We start from the raw sequence: 23,858 nt of genomic DNA on the forward strand, positions 1-23,858 counted from the left end.
AATCTTTTATGATTATCGTTTCTCCGATGCGCTGCATGGAATGGCGATCCCTCTTCAGCGTGGAAAAAAATCAGTTGTGTTCCTACACATTTACGCAGACTACAGTTAAAAAAAAAAACAAAGCGTGCGCTGAGCATTAATTCGGCTCGTAAAAAGCCTAAAAACTAAGCCAAGAAAGCGGCAGCTCAGAAAGAGAAACGAAAAGAGAGAACGAAACGACCTAGCGAAGTACGTCGAGAAAAAAAAAATCAAAAGGAAAATCATGAAGCAGAAGAAATTATGCTCTCCTTCCCTACCAACCGTCATGTAATCAGCGTGGTTGGTGGTAGCATAGCAAACTATATGCTGCACTGCACGTTGTTATGCTATAACTTCCGCACGAGATTTTCAAAACAAAACATTTCCGCCCGCGGCGCGGTGTTGATGCTAAACACATCTTGTGGCGGAATCATGATCATCATTAACCATCAACATCAACATCGTCGATCGAGTTCGAGTATCAAGATTGGTGCGGTTTGGAGATTTGGAATAATCTGCAATGCAACCCCTTTCGCCAGACAGCTCCACGGCAATCATTTGAAATTCATTCGCTTTTTTGCGGAGAGAAACAGAGCAAAAACGATGATTGCTTTCCGCTTCGTGGGAAATGAAGTTCATTCATTGCAGTAGTTCGTTGTTGACGTAGGACTACATGGAGAATAGTAGTTTCCGCAACAAGGTGCAGATTGAAGATTTTAACAGCACGAATCGTATATGTATCGACTCTCGATGATATACGGCGGCATACAAATTGAGAGACAAGTTGAGAGAGTATCTTGTAGGTAGCGCCCAGTAGTGCGATAGTTGCCGTAGCGCAATCCAACTTGCCGCCTTTTTGTAGATGGGAGACACGATACCTTCCACCCATTCCTCCGGTAATACTTCATCCTCCCAAATCTTGGTAATGACCCAGTGTAGTGCTCTCACCAGTGCATCTCCACTGTAATTCAGAAGCTCGTTTGATAGTTGATCTACTCCAGCGGCTTTGTTCCTTCTCAATCTCTTGAAGGTTATGGGCCGGAAGTCTTTCGTTCGGCGAACGTAATCCTAGATCTGTTATCACTCTACCTTCGGTACTTGCAACGTCGCCATTAAGGTGCTTATCATAGTCCTGCCACCACCTCTCGACCACCTTATGCTCGCTCGTGGGAAGATTCCCGTAATTGTCTCGGCTCGTGTCGGTTTGTGGCACAAAGCCTCTGCACGAGCGGTTCAGCTTCTCGTAGAACTTCCGTGTGTCCTTAGCTCGGTACAACTCTACCATCGCTTTGCGATCTCGTTCTTCCTGCTGGCGCTTCTTCCTCCGGAAGACTGAGTTTTGCCTGTTCTACGCCTGTCTATAATGTGCCTCATACGCCCTCATACGGTTTTGTCACATTCTTGCCCATGCTGCATTCTTCTCGTTTGGCGCTGTCCATAAACTACGTAGACTCATTTTGGGCAATCTCAGACCCCCCTCCCCCTCCGCAGACTTTTGTTCATACAAAAAATTGAAAATTTGTATGGAGCGTAGACTTTGGTCAGACCCCTTTCCCGCCCCCCCTAAGAGTCTACGTAGTTTATGGACAGACCCTTTTCAATTGTTCACATTCGCCGTCGCACCAGTCATTTCTGTTATTCGGAGTCGCGCAGCCTGGTGCTGCAGTCGAGGTACTACTTATGGTAGATCGGATGTCCCTCCAGCCATCTTCAAGCGTAGCTGCGTCAAGCTGCTCTTTCGTTGGAAGGGCCACTGCTAACTGCTGCACGAAGTCTTGAGCCTCTTCTACACGGAACCGCCAAACTACCCAAAATTAAGTTCTTTTGGCGCAATCACATAGTTCCGCCCAATAAGCCAAATTTGAGTAAATAGATTAAACTCACACTAGGTAAAATGCCTTTACCTCCAGCAAAAATATATACTTAAGAGTAGGTAAATTCAACCCAAGACCCCCCCTCATTCAACCCAAATTTGAGTATACTTACATTTACTCAAAATTGGCTTATTGGGCTCAAGGACCCCCATTGGGTAGATGCATCTCTGTTTGTTTTTGACAACATCGGTGGGGGTGAGAGGGAAAACAACCTAATTTTGGGTAACTAGTTTATTCGATATACTCAGCTTTGAGTGAAATCGACCCAAAAATTAGGTAGTTTGATTTCTCCGTGTATGTTACGAAGCCGCTTGATGTTGAGCCGCGGCGTTAGACTTCGACGCGCGGTAATAACCGTCGAATGTTTTGTTGAGCGCATGCATACAGCGACTAGGTGTTCCGAATCAATATTCGCACTGCGGTTTGTGCCGACATTGGTTAAATATATCCGAGAAGAGTTGACCACTGCGCCCTCCTCCACCCCGATTCCTATGGATATCACCGGGGTTTGACGTGATGAAATTTGCTTACAGATTCTTCAAGATGAACTTGAACTTGTTTGAACTACTGCTCAGTCTGCGTAGAGGTCCGCATATTATTGACGTAAATGAGGATGTATGCAAAATTGCCGTGCCTTCTGCGGATGTACTGGCACGGATTCAGCTTGGACTGTTCAAACCACATGGCCTAGAATACGGAATCTACCTTCCTATTCTAAGCACGAGCCGACTGCTTCAGTCTATACAGGTTCCTCTTTAAACGACACACGGTGCGGTCGTCATCGGTAGCGTACCTCCGATTGCCGCATGTAAATCGCTTCATCCAGTTCATCATTCAGATACGCAGTCTTGACGTTGACGTGCTTGGCAATGGATTCCCTCTGTCTGGCAATCGTCAGCCGTCAATCGTAGTCGGTGTCGTGTGCCGTACGATGGCTCCTTTCTCACCGACCATCGTTTTGTACTTAAGCTCGAGAAAGTTCATCGATACCCTGCTACGAAACTTCTTTTCTCGGGTGCAATTCAAGCAATTTTCCGATTCTTCGAATTGCACTCTGAAGACCAGGCCATTTTTCAACTTGTTGAGACTGTGCATTTTTTACCCAAATCGTATACTACGTCAGCGAGCTGAGGCCAACGTGATGCAAAAGGAAGGTTAAATAATTTGATCGACCTTGCTGTGTACACTGGCACATGCGGTAAGGTTGGTCGTGATTAGCTTACGCAGAAGGCCGACCCGCGCCGGGGCAGTCTGGTACCCTCGAACGCAGTATCCAGTTTCTTCAACGCCCACACAACATGGTCCGTTGTCCGGTGGCAGTAAGCCTCTAAGGGTCCTCCAGGAAGTCCTCTAGAACTTTGGCAAGTCTTCGTCCTCCATTCTCCGGTAATTCCGGGAGTTTTCCCCGAAAAATCTTCTAAGCACGGGAAAATGTTTTAACCCAACGAATAAGTTTTAAAAACTCTAATTTGACTTGACAGTTTTAAGTATTTACTCAGTATTGGGTTGTTTTCTCCCTCACCCCACACGAATGTTGTCTTAAACAAAGAGAGAAGAACCGACACATCCGAGCAGCTCAGTGGACGAAGCCAAATTTGGGTTATCTTGATTTAACCCAAATTTGCGTAAAATAAGGTCTCCGCTGGGTGAAAATAAATTACCACTGGGTAAATTTTTTGCAGCGATCAAAGGAGAACTACCTACTTACTACTTTCGCTGTTTGACGTAAATTTCGTTCCACGGAAGACCGGGATTGCGTCAGAACAACCTAAATTTGGGTTGGTTTGTAGTTCCGTGAGGGTTTCTCCGGGAATTCCTAAAGAGTATTCTCGGTGAATTTATGTTGCCGATTTTCCGTTACAATGATTTTTTACGGCTGGCTCGTAGGGCCGACACCAACCCCCTATTTTCCGGAGGACCATAGTGAACAGTTGAGCTTAGAGCCCTTCCCTGGCACTCGGACGTAGATCAGCCGCCCATAACATGGGGATTAGACGCTGTTGTGAGCCGTACCTCCTGGAGAACAGACGCTCAGGTTTGCCGAAGCAAACCCCCCCCCCCCCTTCCCTGTCAGCCTACGACCAAAGCATCATCAGCGGCAGTCGTGCCTACTACGGGCTCCAGAAGAAACTGCGGTCGAAAAAGATTCACCCACGCACCAAATGCACCATGTACAAAACGCTAATAAGACCGGTGATCCTCTATGGGCACGAGACATGGCCCATGCTCGAGGAGGACCTACCAGCACTCGGAGTTTTCGAGCGACGCGTGCTAAGCACGATCTTCGGCGATGTGCAGAACAAATAAATGTATGTAAGTATGTATTCTCGGTGAATGTATCTAGTAGTTTCTCCGGAAATTGTTATATGAGTTCATCCGGGAGTTCATATTGGAGTTCCTCTGGGCGTTCCTTTAGGAGTTCCGCCAGGAATTTTTCTAAGAGTTTCCGCATTCCGCAAAATGTTGCTCCATGAATTCCTCAACGATATCTTCTTGAAGTGCAGAAGGGTGTTATGCTCAGATACCGGAAGTTTCCTCCAGGAATTCTTCTAGGGTTTCCTCTGGAAATTCCTGTAAAAGTTCCCCTGGGAACTTCTCTAGGAATGCCTTATGGAGTTCTTATGGAAATTCCGCTAGGAGCTTTATATAGAAGTTTCTCCGAGAATTTATCTACGTGTTCTTCCAGAAGATCTTCTAGAAGTTGCCTCAATAATGCCAGGTGTTTCCTCCGATAATTCTTCCAGTTCGCACGTTGTTCGAGAATTCCTCCTGGGATTCTTTCACGGTTTCTTTTGGCAATTCTTTCAAAAGTTTTCCCAAAAATTCTCCTAAGAGAGGAATGAGACGAACCAGCCAAGGGCTGAAAGTCTCTATAATATAACTAAATCAATCAATCAATCTCCTAAGAGTTCCCTGGGATTTCATCTAGGAGCTCTACAGGGAGTTCCTTTAGCAGTTCCCTGGTAATTCCTCGAGCAGTTTCCCTGGGAATTTCTCTACGCGTTCTTCCGGGAATTGCTCGAGAAGCTGCTCATGGAATTTCTCTATGAGTTGCCCCGTGAATTCCTCTAGGAGTACCTCCGGAAATTTCTCATGGAATTTCCCATGGAATTTTCCCGGGAGTTCCTCTACGAAATTCCCCGAGAATTCCTCTAGGGGGTTCCCTCGAGAACTCCTCTAGGAGTTCTTCGGAATCCTCTTCTTAATATTTGGTACTTCAACGGAATTTTCTGTACATGTTCCAACGGGGACTCTTCTAAGATGTCCACTGGTAATTTCACTAGACGTGCCACCGGGAGCTTCTCTTGAAGTTCCTTCAGGATTTCTTGCAAAAGTTCTTCCGAGATTTATTCCACGATTTCCTTGGAGAACTCATTCAGAGTTCCTTCAGGAATTTTCAGGATTATCCTCTGTGAATTCTTCCGACAGTTTCTCTTATTTTTTATCGAAAGTTTCTCCGGGAATTTCACCGGAAATACCGGAAAAGATGCTCTAGGTCGTCAAAGAACTCTCGCGAAAAGGAGGTGAAGATAGTTTCCTATAGTATTAATTATTCCAAAGATGCTTCAGGTCCTCCAAATACTCTTGCGAATATAGGCCTTAAGATATACAAGCGTGCATTACTGATGCGGTGCGTCATCCTTCAGACCTATGAAATATAGTGTTATAGAATAGTGATTTCCAATGATGTTTTAGGTCATTCAAGTACTCTATTATCGGTAGAGCTACTTTAGAAATTGTAGAGCTACTTTAGAAATTGTAGAAGGAATATCCAAATTAATTACGGAAGGAACTTTCAAAAGAAATTTCCGTAGGTATGTGTTTCTCAAAGGAATTGCCCTAAAAATATCTCCAAATAGTGCATAAAACTCCCAGAGGAATCTCCCAAGGAATTGATCAGGAAATACTCAATTAAATTGACGAAGAAATAAAATAAAAAAGATCAATACCAAGGACCTTGCCAAATTCTGTGAGAGTATCTGAAGAAATGCCAAAATTTTGGTTATGAATGAATGAATGATAATCCGAACGAATTTTCAAAAGATTACATTGTAAGTGTTGGTTATTTTGTGTCGTGAGTGTTACCGAGAACTTCGTGATTTGTGATGCATGAAATGTAAAAATGTAATATGGCAGGTAATACTCGTGGTTTGTGTAGGTGTCACCCAGCTAAAAAGCTCCCGATAGGCTAAACAGGACAAGGCCAGGCTCCACCACCCTAAAAGCAACCATCGCCACGCTACACATCGTAGTTGGAAAACCCACCACCAGATGGACTGGTTACCAACCATTGAGCGGCCATGATGGGTGGCGTAACGGGGCTATTGAGAAATGGGATGGCTGGAGAGGGCAATGACCGAGGAACGAGGTCATGAACCTCAAGGCAGTCAACGACTCGGTATGCTATCACTTGCCCAGAGTTCGTCTACCAAGACAGTTTGAAGGCTAAAAGTTAAAAAGGAAGATTTCGTAGAAGTTTGAAAAGTTTGGAGTTTGAAGTTTGAAAAGTTATTGGAGAAGGTTGAAAAGTGGAAAAAGTGCCAGAGAAGTGGACTACAGAACCCTGCCGTTTTTGGTGAAAAAGTGCTCAACCGATTTCCCTACTGTGTCTCCGTAACCATCTGGGCAAATTCCGGCACAGAACCCGCCGAAGGCCGATCCGTTACCATATCGGCAGGACGGAATACGTAGGAGGTTCAGGAGCCCGTCCGGTACAACCCCAAGCCACCTCAAACCGTAGGACGTCGCCATCGCTGATAGCGGTGTGAAGTACCGTGCGCCGCCATCGCGTACGCCAGCACCAGGAAGCCGTACGGAGACCTGCGCGCCGCCATTGCGCGCAATACCCAGGACGCAAAGGTAGAAGGTGACCAGGAGTGGTGGAGTGCTGCAGAAGAGGGGCCCCCAAGGTGAAAGGTCAGGTTAGATTAATCGTTATGTGTCCAACAAATTTTTTGCTTTTTTCTACACCGTGCTTTTTAAATGGGCGCTGGGTACCCGGGTACCCTGTCGGCCACATAAGGGTTAAGAAAGTGGGAGATAGAGGGAGTGTACACGCTAACCTGAAACTACCCTTCGCCTGGGTCGATTCTACCCGGATTTTCATGTTGTTAGCAGTTGTCAAAATCCGGGTAACCCGAAAACCCAGATTTCTTGAATCTGGGTACAGATCTGGGTAATCGGCACTTTGTCACTTTCCGGCTTGAGAATATGGCAGCGGTCAGGAGAACGCTGGAAATTATGGATGTTTCGACGACAAATATGAGGATAAATGACGGAAAAACAGTGAAAATCTTCTGGAGAACTGTTTTCCTGCATCAGGTAAGTAAACAGCACATGGGAATTGAGAACATTTTATAAAAAAATCTAAATTTGAAATAAATTAACAAAATCAAGGCCCCGGAGGAGCTGGGTACCGGTTACCCAGATTTTGCCACCAGCATCAGTAACCCAGATTTGAGTAAAGGTGCCTTTACTCAGATTAGAGTAACTGCAGTTTTGCTCAATCTGGGTCGCTTTGACACCAATCTGGGTAACTGAGGGTTAGCGTGTAAGGAAGTGCCAGAAATACAGACCAGTTAGACCGAATAAAGCGTAGTTGTCCGTGAAGTGCTGTTGTGGTTCCCTATTTTAAGTGCGAGAGTTCCGTGCCCGCGAGTTCCGTGCCCGCGAGTTCCGTGACGTGAGCGTGCCGACCCTGAGGCTATTGTGTCGGGGAGTCTCAGTACCGCTCCCGACCGACTTACCCGATAATTACAACATAGTCGAAACAATTCTCAAAGAAATTGCTGAAGTAATTTAAATGTATATATTAAAGAAATTCCCAAAGTAATTGGATTCAAACTTAAAGTTAACTGAAGCTTTAGAGTGACAAAAGGAACAAATTCAGAAGGTAGCATCCGAGCGTTTTCAAATTTGAGTTTTTTTTTCGTATAAAGTTGTACCACCCTAATGATTGATATGCGCCGTACTGGACCGGATGGCTCCTGCTCATGCCGACAGTTTAGGAACGATCTCGCTGCATACACTCCCGTTCAAAAGTTTGGGGTCACCCCCTCAAAAACATGTCATTTTTTTAGGCCCATATCTCCGCCAATTTGCGTCCGATTCCAAAACCCTAGGTTTCATTCAAAAGATAATAAGTCAAAGAAACTTTGAACATGATTTAACAGAAACTTTCATATTGAGGGGTGACCCCAATTTTTTGGTCTATGACATCAAGAATTAATTTACTTAATAACTTTTTTTTTCTAGATTTTTTAGCTAAGTTCTGTAAAAAGCAGTTGAAATCTAATAGAAAATGGGTCATACTACTCTCATCTTAAAATTTGGTCGACCCAATTTTCAGCGACACTGCCGTAAGTTCATATTCATTTTTTAGAAAATTTGGCAACTTTAGGTTAAGTTTAGATACAAAATTTTTTGAAAAAGTTTCTGTTAAATCATGTTCAAAGTTTCTTTGATTATCTTTTGAATGAAACCTAGGGTTTTGAAATCGGACGCAAATTGGCGGAGATATGGGCCTAAAAAAATGACATGTTTTTGAGGGAGTGACCCCAAACTTTTGAACGGGAGTGTATGTATTCCAAGGGTAGCATTGCAATAACTGAAAATATTGCTTTTTGATTTATGGGAATTATCTATGACAACCCATAACCGTCACCAGCCGCAATTGATAGGCCCCTCCATGCGGGTAAGCGCCGATAGTATCTTATATTCATTTCGTTGCAAATTTGTACTTTGTAGGTACTGTACCGTGTATGTGGACGGAACGTAAACGTAAATGATGATTAGGATTCGATGACTCTACATGCACGTTGCGCAATTTCAGTGACCATTTGTTCAACCCACTCTCTCATTCAGTCGATCCATGACTGGAGGGCCCATCGTAATAGTGTAGATTACCAATATGCAAACAATCATCATCGCATCTCGTAGCAGCAGATTTTCATAAGAATGTATTTACAAGATGGGCTACAAACTTTATCTCGCCGAGAGTGGCTTGATGAGTGCAGAGAAAATAGGTAGAGAAGCGAAGAGTGTGAAGCCAAAAATACCTTATCGAACCGTCAAACTGGTATCCTATCGAGCAAAATCAACAAACCTTGACGATTACCGCATAAGTGAAGATAAGTATTGCAATCATTTGAAACATATTTTTACCAAAGTTTTTAAATATCATGAATAACAGTATAAATAACATTGATTCTTTGAATTAATGAATATTGTTCCATTTTGGAACATCAGTTTGATAATGCCTAGTTAATAAAACAACAGTATAAATAGTTTTCAAATGCGGTATGCGAGATAGGCACTACCTTCGATGGGTGAATTAATCTGCTTTGCTGCAGTTGCCAGCATTCGAGCGATGAAATCAAAACAGAAAAAGTGTTGCCGTTCTGGCGGCTGTTCACTCTTCGCTTCTCTACCTATACTCCATTGCACGGTGACGTCATCAAGAAATCGCTCTTTTTCTCTCCTACGGAAAATTAGAAAACAACGGGACCAGCACCTGTCAGATTTGACAGGTACTGGTCCTGTTGTTTTTAAACTCTCTGAAAGAGCGAAAGAGATAGAATTTCGCCGTGAGGTGGTCTATTTTCTCTGGATGAGTGCACATTTTCTCAACCGTTAGATATGTACGTGTGCGTCGTGCACTGCAGAGTGGGAGCCAGTTATGTTGCGCCAAACCGCGTGTCCACTGGGGATTGGTGTCACTCTCCTATACCAAAGTGGATTTGAAGGTCTCTTGTTTTCCGTGGGAAGCAAATAGACAAATGCATTTGCAGGTATACGTACAGGTATCTGAAACCCGCGTGGTCAAGCTTGTTTCCAGTATTTGCCTTGGACATATCTGTTTACTGTGTTTCTAATGTTGAATCTAATTTGGATAAACATTTTCCCTCCGTTCTCTCTCTTGTTGCAGGTATTCGGTATCATTTGCATGGCCTGTGCGTCACCTGCCCTGGTCGGAGGCACCCATTGGTTCCTGTTTGTCGTGGTCACATCATTTATTGCCACCGTACTGTGGAGCTTTGTGTACCTGCTCGGTATCAGGGAGGTACTGAATCTGCCCATCAACTGGATTCTGACGGTAAGTAGCTTGTGCAGGTCACAGATAATGGACTTTCAAAACCACAATTTCGATGAGGGTGGTGAATATGAAACTTGTTTATATTCACCACTTGGTGTTGTTGTTGATACTTCAACAACGCCAGGTGGCGCTAGCGTTCTAAAAAATTTAAAAATGTGTGGCTTCTCAAAACAAAACTTGAACGTCCGTTTTCTGTGCTCCGCTTTTGTCAATATTCATAAATGGAAGTCGATCCCACCCACGAAAAAAAGAATCCGATACCTGATCGTTTGTAACAACGACAATACCCCTCGAAACTGACGCGCCGTATGCACACGTAGGTAGGAAGCAGCTACCCGAGTGTGTAATCGATTCTTCTCTTAGTCCGGGCCGGATTCGGATCAGGACGGAGCTGTTGCGTCTCGTCGTCGTTGATCGGGTCGGCTCCAGTTAGTCAATGGAGCGTGAAGCCCCTTTGTGGGAGTTGAACCGATTTTTGCTTGTCTGGTTCGATGTTCGGAGGCGGTGGGATCGATTTTATGACAACCAGACCGATTTTGGGATTAATTTCTCTGCTTTTCATTTTAGGAGTTGATAAATACGGGCTTTGCAACGTTGCTGTACCTCATTGCATTCATTGTGCAGCTGGCGACGTGGTCCAATCTGTACGGGTACTTTAGGAGCGCGAACATCGCGGCGGGGGTGAGTAAATGAAAACTTCAATGTTTACAGCTTTTTTTACGGCCAAGGGCTGAAAGTCTCTTTAATAAAGACAAATCAAATTTTTTTTTTAGTTTGCATGAGTAATTCTTGTTTAAACCAGGCTGCAGTTTTTGCTTAACCCTTTGATGCCGGATTTTTTCCAAGCGTAATTATTAAGTTTTTTTCCACGTATTTCTATAGCTTTGATGCTCAACAGCATAACAAAGGTGGCACATGATGTAGAATATTTTCTCTAGCTATCCTAGGTCATCCAAACTGTTCTGGAGTTTAGATCCTAAAGTATTAGTATTAGTATTAGTATTAGAGCAGTGGAATATCCTAGGTCATCCAAACTGTTATTGAGTTTACATACTAAATTCTATGGGCGTAACGATAACTTATTTTATTATACAAAGCTACGATTTGTAATCTATTATGTCCAGCAAGTCTTTTGAAAGTTCAATAGACAGTATCAGTTTGGTCGGGATATCCTAGGTCATCCAACCTGTTCTTCAGTTTAGATCCTAAAGTCTACAGGTGTAACTGTAACATCTTTCATTATACAAATCTACTATTTGCAATCTATCATGTCCAGCTGGGGTTATCCAAATTATTATGATGTTTGAAATCTAGCATTTACATCAATTGAAGCTTCTGTTTTAGCTACATAGTGTTATGATGTATAATCTATTAGACTCACTGGAGCTCACAGAATATAATCAGAGACTATTACATAGCTTCAGGATATTCCGAATCGTACACACTGTCCTGCAATATACAGGGGATGGCCAAAATGTTTGGGATAGGCAACTTTTTTTTCTCTCACAAAAAGTTCAACAAGCTATAACTTTTCATAGAGCGCATCAAAAAATCTCAAATTTTGACTGTTTGTCAACCTATTATGTTTGCATCATTGGTACAAATTTGAGCTCGATTGATTAATATTTCGCAAAGTTAGAACCGTTCGGGTAAAACACTATTTTTCAGGCAACTCATTTTTGAGGTGATATATCTCGGAAATCAGTGAACCGAATTGAATGAAATTTTGAACGTACATTAACAATATGTAAATGCTCCACAAACTATTAAAACATAGATACTTTTTGAATGTTGAAAACAGTTATCATGGATAGGAACTTTTTGGATTTTTCTCGAAAAAATGTCATTTTTTTACATCAATGTCAATAAATTTTAGTGTTGATATCCAAAGATTTTCCACTTCTGTTCTCAAGTTACCTCTAATCAAATATATTAGAGCCTATTTAGATTGAAGGAAGAACACATTTAGTATTTTTTGTGCGGTATTGTAAATTTGACTTATTTTCCTCTATATGGGTAAAAATTTCAATCCGGTATAACTTAATTTGCCGTGAGAAAATATTACATTTTATAACGTCATATTAAGTATCAATATATTGTTGATAAACGTGAAAAAATTCATTCAATTCGGTTCACTGGTTTCCGAGATATGGCAGTTCAAAAATTAGTTGTCTCAATAATAGTGTTTTACCCGAACGGTTCTAACTTCGCGAAAAATTAATCAATCGAGCCCAAATTTGTACCAATGACGCACATATAATAGGTTGACAAACAGTCAAAATTTGAGATGTTTTGATGCCTTCTATGAAAAGTTACAGCATGTTGATTTTTTTGTGGGAGAAAAAAAGTTGCCTATCCCAAACATTCTGGCCATCCCCTGTATAACATGGAGTCTACAGCCCTAAAAGTATCTTTTTTTGCTGTTTTGAGTTACACAATATTATCAACTGTAATGATTGTATCTAAATCATTTATTTATCGTTAATAACTATTATAATAAATCCGAATCAACAATCCTTTACAACGACTACAACGAATGCAGCTTTTAAAAGATGAGTTTCATGAAGGTTTGAACAACCTTCAATATTCTTAGAAGAATATTAGTAAAAAATATGGTTCATTACGTATTATTATTTAGTGTAGCATGCTAGCATTGCACGTGTAGATATGAAGTTGTCTACTCCATGAAAGATTTGATGAGCCAAATTATCACAAAACTATCATGGAGCGACCTTTGAGAATTAAGAGGTTCATAGATTTTATCTGGTTGTTCAACGTTACTATGTAAAATGAAACCACTTCATGTTACAGTGGTTGTTTTTATCAACTAAGCACCATAAAAGTAAGAATGACCTATAATATCGCAAAAATATAATACAAGGCTTATTGCTCCTTGAACTACTTTGGTTAATACAGTACTACTTAACGTAGTGGCAAAAGCTATTATCAGAAGTGTAGACCTGAAGCTTTAGTCTCTGGAGTAGTTTGGTTGATCTATATTACAGTTGGATGTGTTGGATGTGGGGGATTCCATATAACAGTTGGATGTGGCATGTTAGAGTTCATGGTGAGAATTACTACTGTTACTGTCACGAGTTAAACTTCAGGACAGTTTGGACGACTCCAAATCACAGAGAACAGACGTTTAAGCTCGAACAAAAATACGCCGAAATCGTGTGTAAAGAATTTAAGCACAGAGAACAGACATCCAAGCCTATAGAAAATTTTCTCGAATGCTGTGTAAGGATTAAATTTTTTTAGCGTTGACAACACTAGCGTTACCTATGCGGCAAATTGCCACAGTCAGTGGTGAGTACGCATATCTAGATAAGTTTTATATTCACCACCGACAACAGCGTGGGAACTTTGCGACAGCAGCGCCACCACGAAGTTGCCACTTGTGTTGCCATTTCAAATGACCGTTAAATTCCTTACACAGCTTTAGAACTGGACTTGGATGTCTGTTCTCTGTGATTTAAGTGTACCTTAACGCCACCAACGGAGACTGCCCCACATATAAAGTCGATTTGACCCCACGATGGCAGTGTTCATCGTTAAAATACACTAGGCCACAAAGTGACACGAGCACCAAACGGCCAAAAACGGCGAGCACTGGAAACAAATATGACAACACAACAATGTAAGTGATGGGAACCTGGCGCCGCGCAACGGGAGCATAACCACATATTCTGATATGACAGTTACAAAGTTTTACACAAGGCAGAAAGCGAAGATTGACGTCTGTTCTCTGTGTCCAAATGTCCCAAAGGTTTATAATAATATCTAGTGGACTGCAGGTTGGTCCAGTAACCGCGGTTGATTATGCAACGTTACTCAGTATTTAAGATATGACTGCTGTTACGAGTGTAGACCGGCTAATCTGAGATGTACATATAGTGTCTCTAAATGACATTTCAAGTTTCAAGACCTTCATGGATCCCAGTAGATTATGCAATGCTATTATTTATGGTGCAAACACATTACATTATTCTTACAGATTTGAAGGACTTCACTATTGGACAGTTTGGATGACTCTAAATGACCTAAATGTTTGTAATAACAACTAGTAAACTTCAGGTTGATCCAGTAACTGCGGTTGATTGTTCAACGTTACTCAGTATATCACAAATGGCTAATGTTAGAAGTGTAGACCACAAGTTCTGAACTCCAAGATAGTTTGGCTGACCTGAAATATCCTCATAGTGCCTTTTAATGACATTTTAGACTTCAAGAGATAAGCAGCAGATTATGCAATGCAATTATTCTTGTAGATTTGTAGGATTTCATTATAGGTCAGTTTAAACGACCCTGAATGCTCCAAAGGTTTATAATAATTTCTAGTAGACTTCAGGTTGGTCCAATAACCGTGGTTGATTATGAAACGTTACTCAGTATATCAGATATGGCTACTGTTACGAGTGTAGATCTGAAGTTCTGAACTTCAAGGTAGTTTTGCTGACCTGGGATATCCCCATAGTGTCTCTAAATGACATTTAAGATTTCAAAAGTTTCACCGATTCCAGCAGATTATGCAATGATAATGTCTATGGAGAAAGCACATGAAGTTATTTTTGTAGATTTTAAGGACTTCATTATAGGCCAGGTTACACGACTCTGAGCGTCCCAAAGGTTTGTAATAATATCTAGTAGACTTCAGATTGGTCTAGTAAGCGTGGTTGATTATGCAACGTTACTCAGTATAACAGATATGGCTACTGTTACGAGTGTAGATCTGAAGTTCTGAACTTCAAGGTAGTTTGACTGACCTGGAATATCCCTTAGTGTCTATTAAAAAGACACTACACCGTCTTCAACCAGAGGTTGCAGGATAACTAACATCAGACAACGGACAACACACGAAAAACCCAGTGATCCAGTGGTGAATTTTCCGTTTGACGAAAACTTTTCACCGACTAGAGTGGGAATCGAACCCACACTCCGAGGCTTACGAAACGGCTAGACGACTGACGCCCCTAACCGCACGGCACATTAATGATTTCAAGAGCTCCACGAATCCCAGTAGATAACACAGCGTAACAAAAATTAACTTTTGGTCTGTCTCAAGAGCAAACATATGTGTCTCTGACAGATTTTGGGTCGCTGAATCCGAATCTGGGCTCAGATTTGCTCCAACACGTCGCGATTTTGAGCTATACCTCAATTTATAGGGCAAAATATGCGAATTTGGGCTTTTTTTTTTATTTTAAGCCATTAAGCATGGAAATATTTTTTTTTGAGCAATTAAAAGGTAAATTGGTCAATTAACATCTAAATTAACGACTCATGTAAAATATTTCGTTTAACCAAATCAAATTTGATAGTTTTAAGCGATTTATGTTAGGTACGATATTTCCCATACAAGTCACCCTCCAAAAGTTGCATGCAAGTTTACATACTAACATAAAATGCTTAAATCTATCAAATTTGATTTGGTAAAACGAAATATTTTGCATGAGTCGTTAATTTAGATGTTAATTGACCAATTTACCTTTTGATTGCTTAAAAAAATATTTCCATGCTTAATGGCTTGCTGTCAAAAAAGCCCAAAATCGCATATTTTGTCCTTTAAATTGAGGTAAAGCTCAAAATTGTGACGTGCTGGAGCAAATCTGAGCCCAGATTCGGATTCAGCGGCCCAAAATCTGTCAGAGACACATAAGTTTGCTCTTGAGACAAAAAAATGTTGCGCTGTGTTATGCAATGCTATTATTTATAGTGGAAATACAAAAAAAATATTCTTGTAGATTTGAAGAATTGGACAATTGGACAGTTTGGAGCACCTAGAACATCCTAGAATATAAAACACCTTTTGATCTTCTTGACGATGGAACGTCAGCCCGTCGTACAATCTCATCTGCTTCCTCGTAGACCTTCACGATCCTTCCACGCTTCCAGCTGTTCCTTCCCGCATCCACCAGCATCACCGGCACTGCGGGTTTAACTAGCGTGGAGTTGGATAACCATTTTGTTTCAAAATTTACAAGAGGAAAATACTCCTCGATTCATTTCGACTAGAATAGGTCCAAAAGATGCCGGACTTGGTCCCAGTTTGTCCTTACCCAGTCACCCAGTGATCGTATAAGATGTTGAAAAAGATGTTAAAGTGGAGGCGATATGCGTACATTTATATGCACCTAAATGGAGGCATGTGCGCATATGGCCTCCACGTTATCATCTTATGCAAGATCTTATACGATTATTGGTTGTCCGAGTAGAGCTCGCTTGCCCACTGGATGCTGTGCTGGCTGTACCACCCCAGAAGAGCTAAGCAGCAAGAAATGATTGGGTGTAATGGCCTGACCATCCTCATATTACAGCGGCACGTCGGTTAACGGACGGGAGTTAACCATGCACTCCACTTCAGTGAGGTAGGTGTAGAAGGTTTCTTCGTCCGGCTTTCCTTCGGATGAAGTGGTCCTCAGCGCCGTTCTACACCGACATCACAAGACGCTCCCATATGTGGGGTAGCAGACGGGTTAAAAATGTTAAAATGCCATTGCGTTTCGGCGTTTGTGTACGTTCCTGCTAGGTCTTTGTTGATGCTGGTTATCTCCTCTTTCAGCTCTCTGCTTGCGCCGACGAAGTTGATCCCCTGGTCGCTACATACTTCCTACGGTGCCCCTCGCTTGGCTGTAATCCTTCGAATGGCCATTTTGCACGTCTCCATTCATCGACTTCCCACCACTTCAAGGTGTACGGCTCGTACTGTAAGGCACGTCACAAGCGTCACCTATCTCTTTATTGGAATTAACACTTAGGGCCAACACTGCCCACAAAGCTACCCAGGGGACCGACAACAAACTACCGGGGGAATGTTTCGGAAGCGTAACGGCGGAGAACACGGAGCAACACAAAGATGCGTGTGCATGTCGCGGCGGTCGGTTTATTTATTACAACAACAAACAATGTATAAACAAAAACAATATACATACATTAGGCAGGGTCGGTGCAGGGCATTGATGATAAACATCGCAACATACATTAGGCTGGACCAAATATTCTAACACTCTTCACATCGTACTTCCAAACTCGTATCTGGAACGGCCCGCAGTAAGGCGCGGACGTAAGGAGTTACACTGGCTTCTGGCATGGGAACCATCTAGGGATATCGTGGGCTAGCTTTGTAAACTGTGCAATAAGCACACTGTTTTGCAACCTATAGAACAATGATGCGAAGACTGGAGATGTAAAATCTTTTGTGTATTCCGTTAAGTACGGTTTGGCTTTTGTGTGCGAATCACTGATGGTACGTTGAGACGAGCAAATCACAGGAAATTTGACAGCATACGGAGCATGTGGAGCATTTATCAACCATCCATCCAATCGTATACCCAGCCTCGTCAATTGAGCTAGAGAGTGATGGCCCAAGTATTTTTGTTTAGTCAACAAGTCTAGAGAATCTAGACTTGGTACTTGAGGGGTCTCTAGCTGCTGATTGACACGAAATATATGTAGTTCGTCAGAGTATATTTCCGCTTAAACCCAACGCCATAGCGTAAACTCCGCTTCCTGAATCTTTTGGCTTGACAATATCGCAGACGCAGCAACGGCAATGAATTTACGCACACGGGCAACAGTTCTAAACAAACGTTGAAGACCGGAAAACCTCTTGAAGTCGACGAGTGGTTCCTCTACCGCATAATAGTGCACGTGGACTGGTCGTTGTTCTTCCGCCGTATCTGCATCCGGGAGCTCTGGCCACTCCTACGCTTTTTTGCAGAGGAACTTTGGGGTTCACACAACCATCGGCTGTTCTCGCGTATTCTGGTCCATTTCCCCATTTTGTCGCTTCGTCAGCGACGTTCAGGCGCGAAGGAATCCATCTTCATTCTTCCAGTTTGGTCTCGTCCAAGATCTCGCTTGTTCGAAACGCAAAAAACTGCGTGTAAGTTCATTGATTTGATTGGATCCATTTCATTGATTTGATTGGAAGGTCTTTGAATCGCTCCAAATAACTCGTTGGTTGGCAGATTGGCAGCTTGTGGCTCTGCTGGATGGACGTCATCAGTCGTGTACCGATGACCGCCGCCTGGAGCTCCAAACGTGGTATTGGCAACGGCTTCGGAATCCCCTTTCCTGATGTTATATCTGGAAGTTAATGACACAAGAGAAGACTGTCTCGCACACATGAAAAAGCAAAAGTGAACATGTACTACTTCGGTGTCCAACTCATTCCCAGTACCCTTTTAGTCTTCGATCCTTTGTCGACTGTGAGACTACGAAGAGATTAATCTTCTGACCCGAATCCCCAACTCGTTGAACAACAAGCTCTGTATTCGAAAGCCAATTCCGGACATCAAATCTGGTCTTAGCGTGAACGGTCTTCACATCGCCAGCACCAGTTGAACAGCTTCTTCATTACAATCCGGACTGTCCAGATAGTCATCAACGTAATGGCACTCTATGATGGCCACCGCAGCCTCTGGGAACTGTTCGCTCCACTTCAGCGTTCAGCGTTCCTGTTCTTGATGTCTTGGGCCGACGAAGGCGAGCAGGTCGACCCGCAAGTTGCCACTTCCATGACGTATTCCTCGTACGTTTCTCCAGGTTCATCTGGCCATAAAATCTTTGAGCTTGACGGTCTTGTGAACGAATTTGGGTCTGGTGAAACATTTCCCCAATGTCACCTGCTATGGTGATTTGTTGTTGCCGGAAACGAAACAGCACTGTTGTGAACGACGCAGTTGCTTGGTTTGTTCGGATTTGTCACAACCCCTAAGGGCAAATACCACATCCGTCGAGGATCACTGTTATTCGCATCCTTTTTCTTCGGTTAACTCGTACGCATATCCTTTACGTTGGTAATCCTTGATTTGCTGCTTCACGTTGTTATGCAGCTCGGGGTCCCTACCAAGTCACCGTTCCAAACATTTGAGACGCTGTTCTGCCATAGCCTGGCTGTCCGGGAACTCAACGTAGTCATTCCTCCATAGGAAACCAGTCACTTTCGATCGAGAAAAACTCCTTGACCGTTTCGTGAAGATCTTCGTCAGCTGATCGGGCGCAAATGTGTAGAAGCCGATGGGATGGCCGCCAAATCTTTACACATTTCCGTAGATCGTCCATGCTAGCCTAGTTTTGGCGGGATCTGACTCACACTTCTGTGTATCTCCAGTTCTGCACTCTGCGAAGAGTCCGCAGATCGTCCTCCACTTGATCGACCCACCACGTCTTTTTGTACCGGTCGGATGACTCTCGAGAACCATTTTAGTCGGGTTGCTATCTGACATCCTGATGACATGACCCGCGCACCGTAGCCTCCCGATTTTCGCGGTGTGTACGATGGTTGTTGGTTCTCTTAGCAGCTGATGCAGTTCGTGGTTCATTCGCCTTCTGCAGTTCCCATCTTCCATCTGCACTTCGCCGTAGATGGTACGCAGCACCTTCCGTTCGAAAACTTCATGAGCGCGTTGATCATCTGCACGTGCACTGAGTCCATGCTTCGTGCCCATAGATGACTACCGGTCTAATCAGCGTTTTGTAGATAGTCAACTTCGTGTGACGGTGAACTTTGTTCGATCGTAGAGTTCTGCGGAGTCCAAAGTATGCTCGATTCCCTGCCACAATGCGTCTCTGAATTTATCTGCTGGTAGTCACCAGTGAGCCCAAGTACACGAATGCTTTAACAGCCTCGATTTCATCACCGCCGATAGAAATTCGGGGTAGCGGGCGCGGTGATTCTTCCCTGGAGCCCTTTGCCATCATGTACTTTGTCCTCGACACATTAATAACTGAACCGATTCGCCTGGCTTCATTCTTTAGTCATATGTACGTTTCAGCCATCGTCTCAAATTTGCGTGCTATAGTATCAACATCATCAGGAAAACCAAGCAGCTGAACGGACTTCGTGAAAATCGTTTCACTCGTGTTTATCCCCGCTCTCCTTATTACACCCTCCAAAGCAATGTTGAACAGCAAGCACGAAAGACCTTGCCGTAAACTTCTGCGAGATTCGAAGGGACTCGAGAGTGTCCCTGATACTCGAACTACGCACACCACTCGATCCATCGTCGCCTTTATCAATCCTATCAGTTTATCCGGGAATCCGTATTCGTGCATAATGTGCCATAGCTAGTCTAGATCGATTGTATCATACGCCGATTTGAAATCGATGAACAAGTGATGTGTGGGCACGTTGTATTCGCGGCATTTCTGCAACACCTGGCGAATGGCGAGCATCTGGTCCCATTGTAGCGCGTTCACCCATGAATCCAGCCTGACATTGCCCCAAGAACTCTCTTGCAATCGGTGATAGACAGCGGAATAACATTTGAGAAAGTATCTTGTAGGCAGCGCTCAGTAGTGTGATCGCGCGATAGTTCCCGCAATCCAACTTGACGCCTTTTTGGAGATGGGACACACGGTACTTTCCATCCATTCCTCCGGTAATACTTCCTCCTCCCAAATCTTGGTAATGACCCAGTGTAGTGCTCTCGCCAGTGCTTCTCCACCGTGTTTCAGTAACTCGCTTGGTAGTTTATCTGCTCCAACAGCTTTGTTGTTGTTCATCTGGTCAACCTCCTTCTTAATCTTTTGGAGGTTAGGGGCTCGATTAGAGATGGGAAAACTGATTCAATTTTGAGAGCGAATCTTTTGATCGATTCAATAACTCATTTCCGGAATTTGATGAAAAATTTGGTTTTCGGAGCCGAATCCTTTCTTATATGTCCAGTTTTTGAGAAAATCTGCTCTCTTGATCCGGACGTCGACGTCGAATTAACAATCTTAGCATAACGTGATAAAATGCAAGATAACACAGATTTTTGTTCCTGCACGGAAAGATCGATGTACACAGAGCAAAGAGTAACTTTCACGCAGCGATCGAAAAGACAAAAGATTTCATGCAAACTTGTGTGCAGCACTTTTTTGTGCTGATCCAGTCGTACGCAAATATGAGTGAAAAATCCTTTGTCTTTTCGCAAGTTACTCATTCGCTGTGTACTTTCGTTTTAGGGTGTGCCACTAAAGAATCGAATCACTGGTGCGAGTCAGCCATACAATAAACTAACCAAAAAATGATCTAATGGCAAAGATTGCGGTGTTCTGCGTCTAATTATTATGAAAGTGCGTAATCAGCCTACTCTTTTCGGCAGATTGTTGGACCCGTTATGAACTTCACTGAATCGTAACTCTTTTGAAAAGAATCATGGCTCACTCACTCGGTTTTGCGAGTCGATTCGCGAGTGAGTTGCCCATGTCTAGGCTGGATATCTTTCATCCTGCGCACGTACTCGTAGATCTGTTACCACCAGTGAATCAAAATTCAACCATCGCGCAACAATAACGACAATGTCACAACCTGAATTTGTTGCGACATTCTACCCAATGCGACATACGTTTGTCCCAACTTGGACAGAATAGGACAAAGATCGTGCACCACCAGTTTAGAGATTTTTAAGCCTTCCATTGTGATTTTTGAGCGGTAACTTTGAGTCGGTAAACACTGCAACGCTGCTGAAGATGTACCATCAAAAAGTTTCGATTTTGGGTTGGTAATAATTGATTATTCACGAGTTGAAAAGTACGCAACAAATTCTGGCTCCGTTTTGTCTGCAACAAAAATGTTCGAGATCATGTCATTATCTGTTACCAGTTGGGATAAAGAGTAATCGCCGCGCCTTCTTTGTTGCTTGTTTTGTGCCTCTTTTGTCTGACAATTCTCTACACTGGTTACCACGCACGCCACCTCTAGACCACCTCGCCCACGCTCGCTCGTGAGAAGATTCCTGTGATTGTCTCGGCTTACGTCGGCTTGTGGCACAAAGCCTCTGCGCGAGCGGTTCAGGTGTCCTTAGTGCGGTACAGCTCGTTGCTACTTCGCGATTGAATGAAATCCATAAAAATGCACAATAAAACAATTGAATGGTTTACTGGGAGTGGTCTATGCATAGTTTCGTGATTCCACTTACACTTGCACGCTATGTCTGAACCAGCAGATTATAAAAATTGAATGTACATCGGGTTTCTTTCCATAAAACATCAGTATTCAAGCTATATTTTCATTTGCAGAAGGTTTTAAAATATTCTATCGGTGAAAATTTTTCCATACATTTTGTATGGGAGAGAAATTGACCGAAAATGAGGATTTCAAGCAAATTTGTATGAAAAACGATCAAAAAGATGGAAAAATCAAAATTTCCCCGATAGAATATTTTGAAACCTTCTGCAAATGAAAATATAGCTTGAATACTGATGTTTTATGGAAAGAAACCCGATGTACATTCAATTTTTATAATCTGTTGGTTCAGACATAGCGTGACTTGTAAACAGACCAACGGCGCCGGCCACGTCCTTACAAGCAGTTGGGAAAAGGAAGGAATATGAATATGCAACCCTTCGTGTTCAGAGACCGTGTTTACCTTTGCATCTTGCATCTCCACAAAGGTAACAGGATGGATAGCTTGTTAGTACGGAAGGTTCGTTGGATCAAAGGATTCCTATTATATTTAAGTGATCATTGATAAGACCGTCAATTGATCGTTCTCCGCGACGAAAACTTGTGGCCTGGTTAAGAAGAGAATTACTGATTGAATCTGCTTTATATGTTATATCACAGAACAATTTACGGTGTCAGCGTAGAGTCGACATTCAATTCCATGTTCTTTATTAACATTCAACTCTTCCCTTTCCAGGTGTTCGGTTTGTTCAACTTCCTGGCGTACACGGCGGGAACGTACTTCCTCTTCGTGGAACACAGATCCAGCGGAGTGTAACAAGCAAACCGTTGTGACGCCGCCACTTATCCCGCAAAGACGTGACTAAGAAGAAGAGCCACACCGAAAACAACAACAACAAAACCACACAACGCCATCGTGATCCGGTGGATTGACATTGTGCTAACAAACATCTATACTTAGCTTTTAGATGGCAACGAAAGGGCCCTTCCGAGGAATGTTGGGTCGCGTTTAGATCGCAACACGAGCTTCCAGTGCACAGCTGCTACTAACGGCTTCCACAGCTGGCTGGTGGTTTAAATTAACTGAAAATGCATCAAACAAAGTCATTTTAACGTAAACACACCCACAAAACTCAAACACAAAATACGGAGTAACACAAACAAACAAATTAGTGCATTTTATTTCGTAGGCTTTGTACTGTACTTGTTTTTTTTTGTTAAAACTTTTGTTTTTTATAACCGATTTTTTTGTTATCGCTTCAGCACTCATTGCATCAGTCGAACAGTTCAAAACCAAAAATGACGTAAACAGCCTTCAGAAAGCGTTCGTAAAGCCATTCATCAATTAGTAAAACGATGGAAATTGTTACACAAAGTTAGTTGAACATCAAACTTTTTTTTTGCGTCGAAAAATCGTTAAGTTAAAAAGTGTGCAAAAAGTTAAGAAACGTAATTTAATCGAAAACAAATCGTTAGAAGAACTACCATATATAGGAGGCTCTATGTCAGAAACTGTAACTTTTATGTCGTAAAGCAGTGGAAGGGATCAAATGAAGTCTAATGTAAGTTAACCTTAAACAAATGAACGTATTTAAACAACTGGAGTTAAAATCAAACATTAACTATTGATTACGAGACAAATATTTTATTATTTCGATGAATAAATGACTATTTATGTTAAGAACGATGGCTGCGGGTCAATTTGCTTGGATATTCGCCGAAAGTCCACATCAAACGTACCTTCTTGCTTTATCAATGACATTTTGTGTTTCTTATCAGCTGCCCGAGTTTCCCGATCGGAGTAATTTGGCAATCGATAATCGGTATCACGTTAAACGTATTAGTCGTATAAGGTTTTTTTTACTGTTCTTATCGCTGAACGGTTGCAGCATTATTTTTATAAAGACGCTCTGTATTGTACTGAAGACTGTCTGATACATAGTTGTAATCTATATACAACTGGAAACAAATCCAA

At 42.5% G+C, this 23,858-nt stretch overlaps 1 protein-coding gene across 1 annotated transcript; it reads left to right on the top strand.

Moving 5' to 3' along the window:
* The first annotated feature begins 9,655 nt into the window (after positions 1 to 9,655).
* Positions 9,656 to 23,567, top strand: LOC109397717 (CKLF-like MARVEL transmembrane domain-containing protein 4). The gene is made up of 4 exons (XM_062845174.1): positions 9,656 to 9,694; positions 9,820 to 9,987; positions 10,555 to 10,668; positions 22,620 to 23,567. The coding sequence occupies exons 1-4, from the start codon at positions 9,671 to 9,673 to the stop codon at positions 22,698 to 22,700; spliced, it is 387 nt and encodes a 128-aa protein (XP_062701158.1). The 5' UTR covers positions 9,656 to 9,670; the 3' UTR covers positions 22,701 to 23,567.
* The last annotated feature ends 291 nt before the right edge of the window (positions 23,568 to 23,858 follow it).

Source organism: Aedes albopictus, chromosome 1 (assembly GCF_035046485.1).
Source record: "Aedes albopictus strain Foshan chromosome 1, AalbF5, whole genome shotgun sequence".
Classification (NCBI taxonomy): Eukaryota; Metazoa; Arthropoda; class Insecta; order Diptera; family Culicidae; genus Aedes; species Aedes albopictus.

Bases quoted from the DNA above. Each gene is read 5' to 3' on its own strand.
- LOC109397717 (XM_062845174.1), top strand. From the start codon at position 9,671: ATGCATTTGCAGGTATACGTACAG. The intron at 9,988-10,554 runs GTAAGTAGCTTG...TTTTCATTTTAG, and splicing joins CCATCAACTGGATTCTGACG to GAGTTGATAAATACGGGCTT. The intron at 10,669-22,619 runs GTGAGTAAATGA...TTCCCTTTCCAG, and splicing joins GCGCGAACATCGCGGCGGGG to GTGTTCGGTTTGTTCAACTT.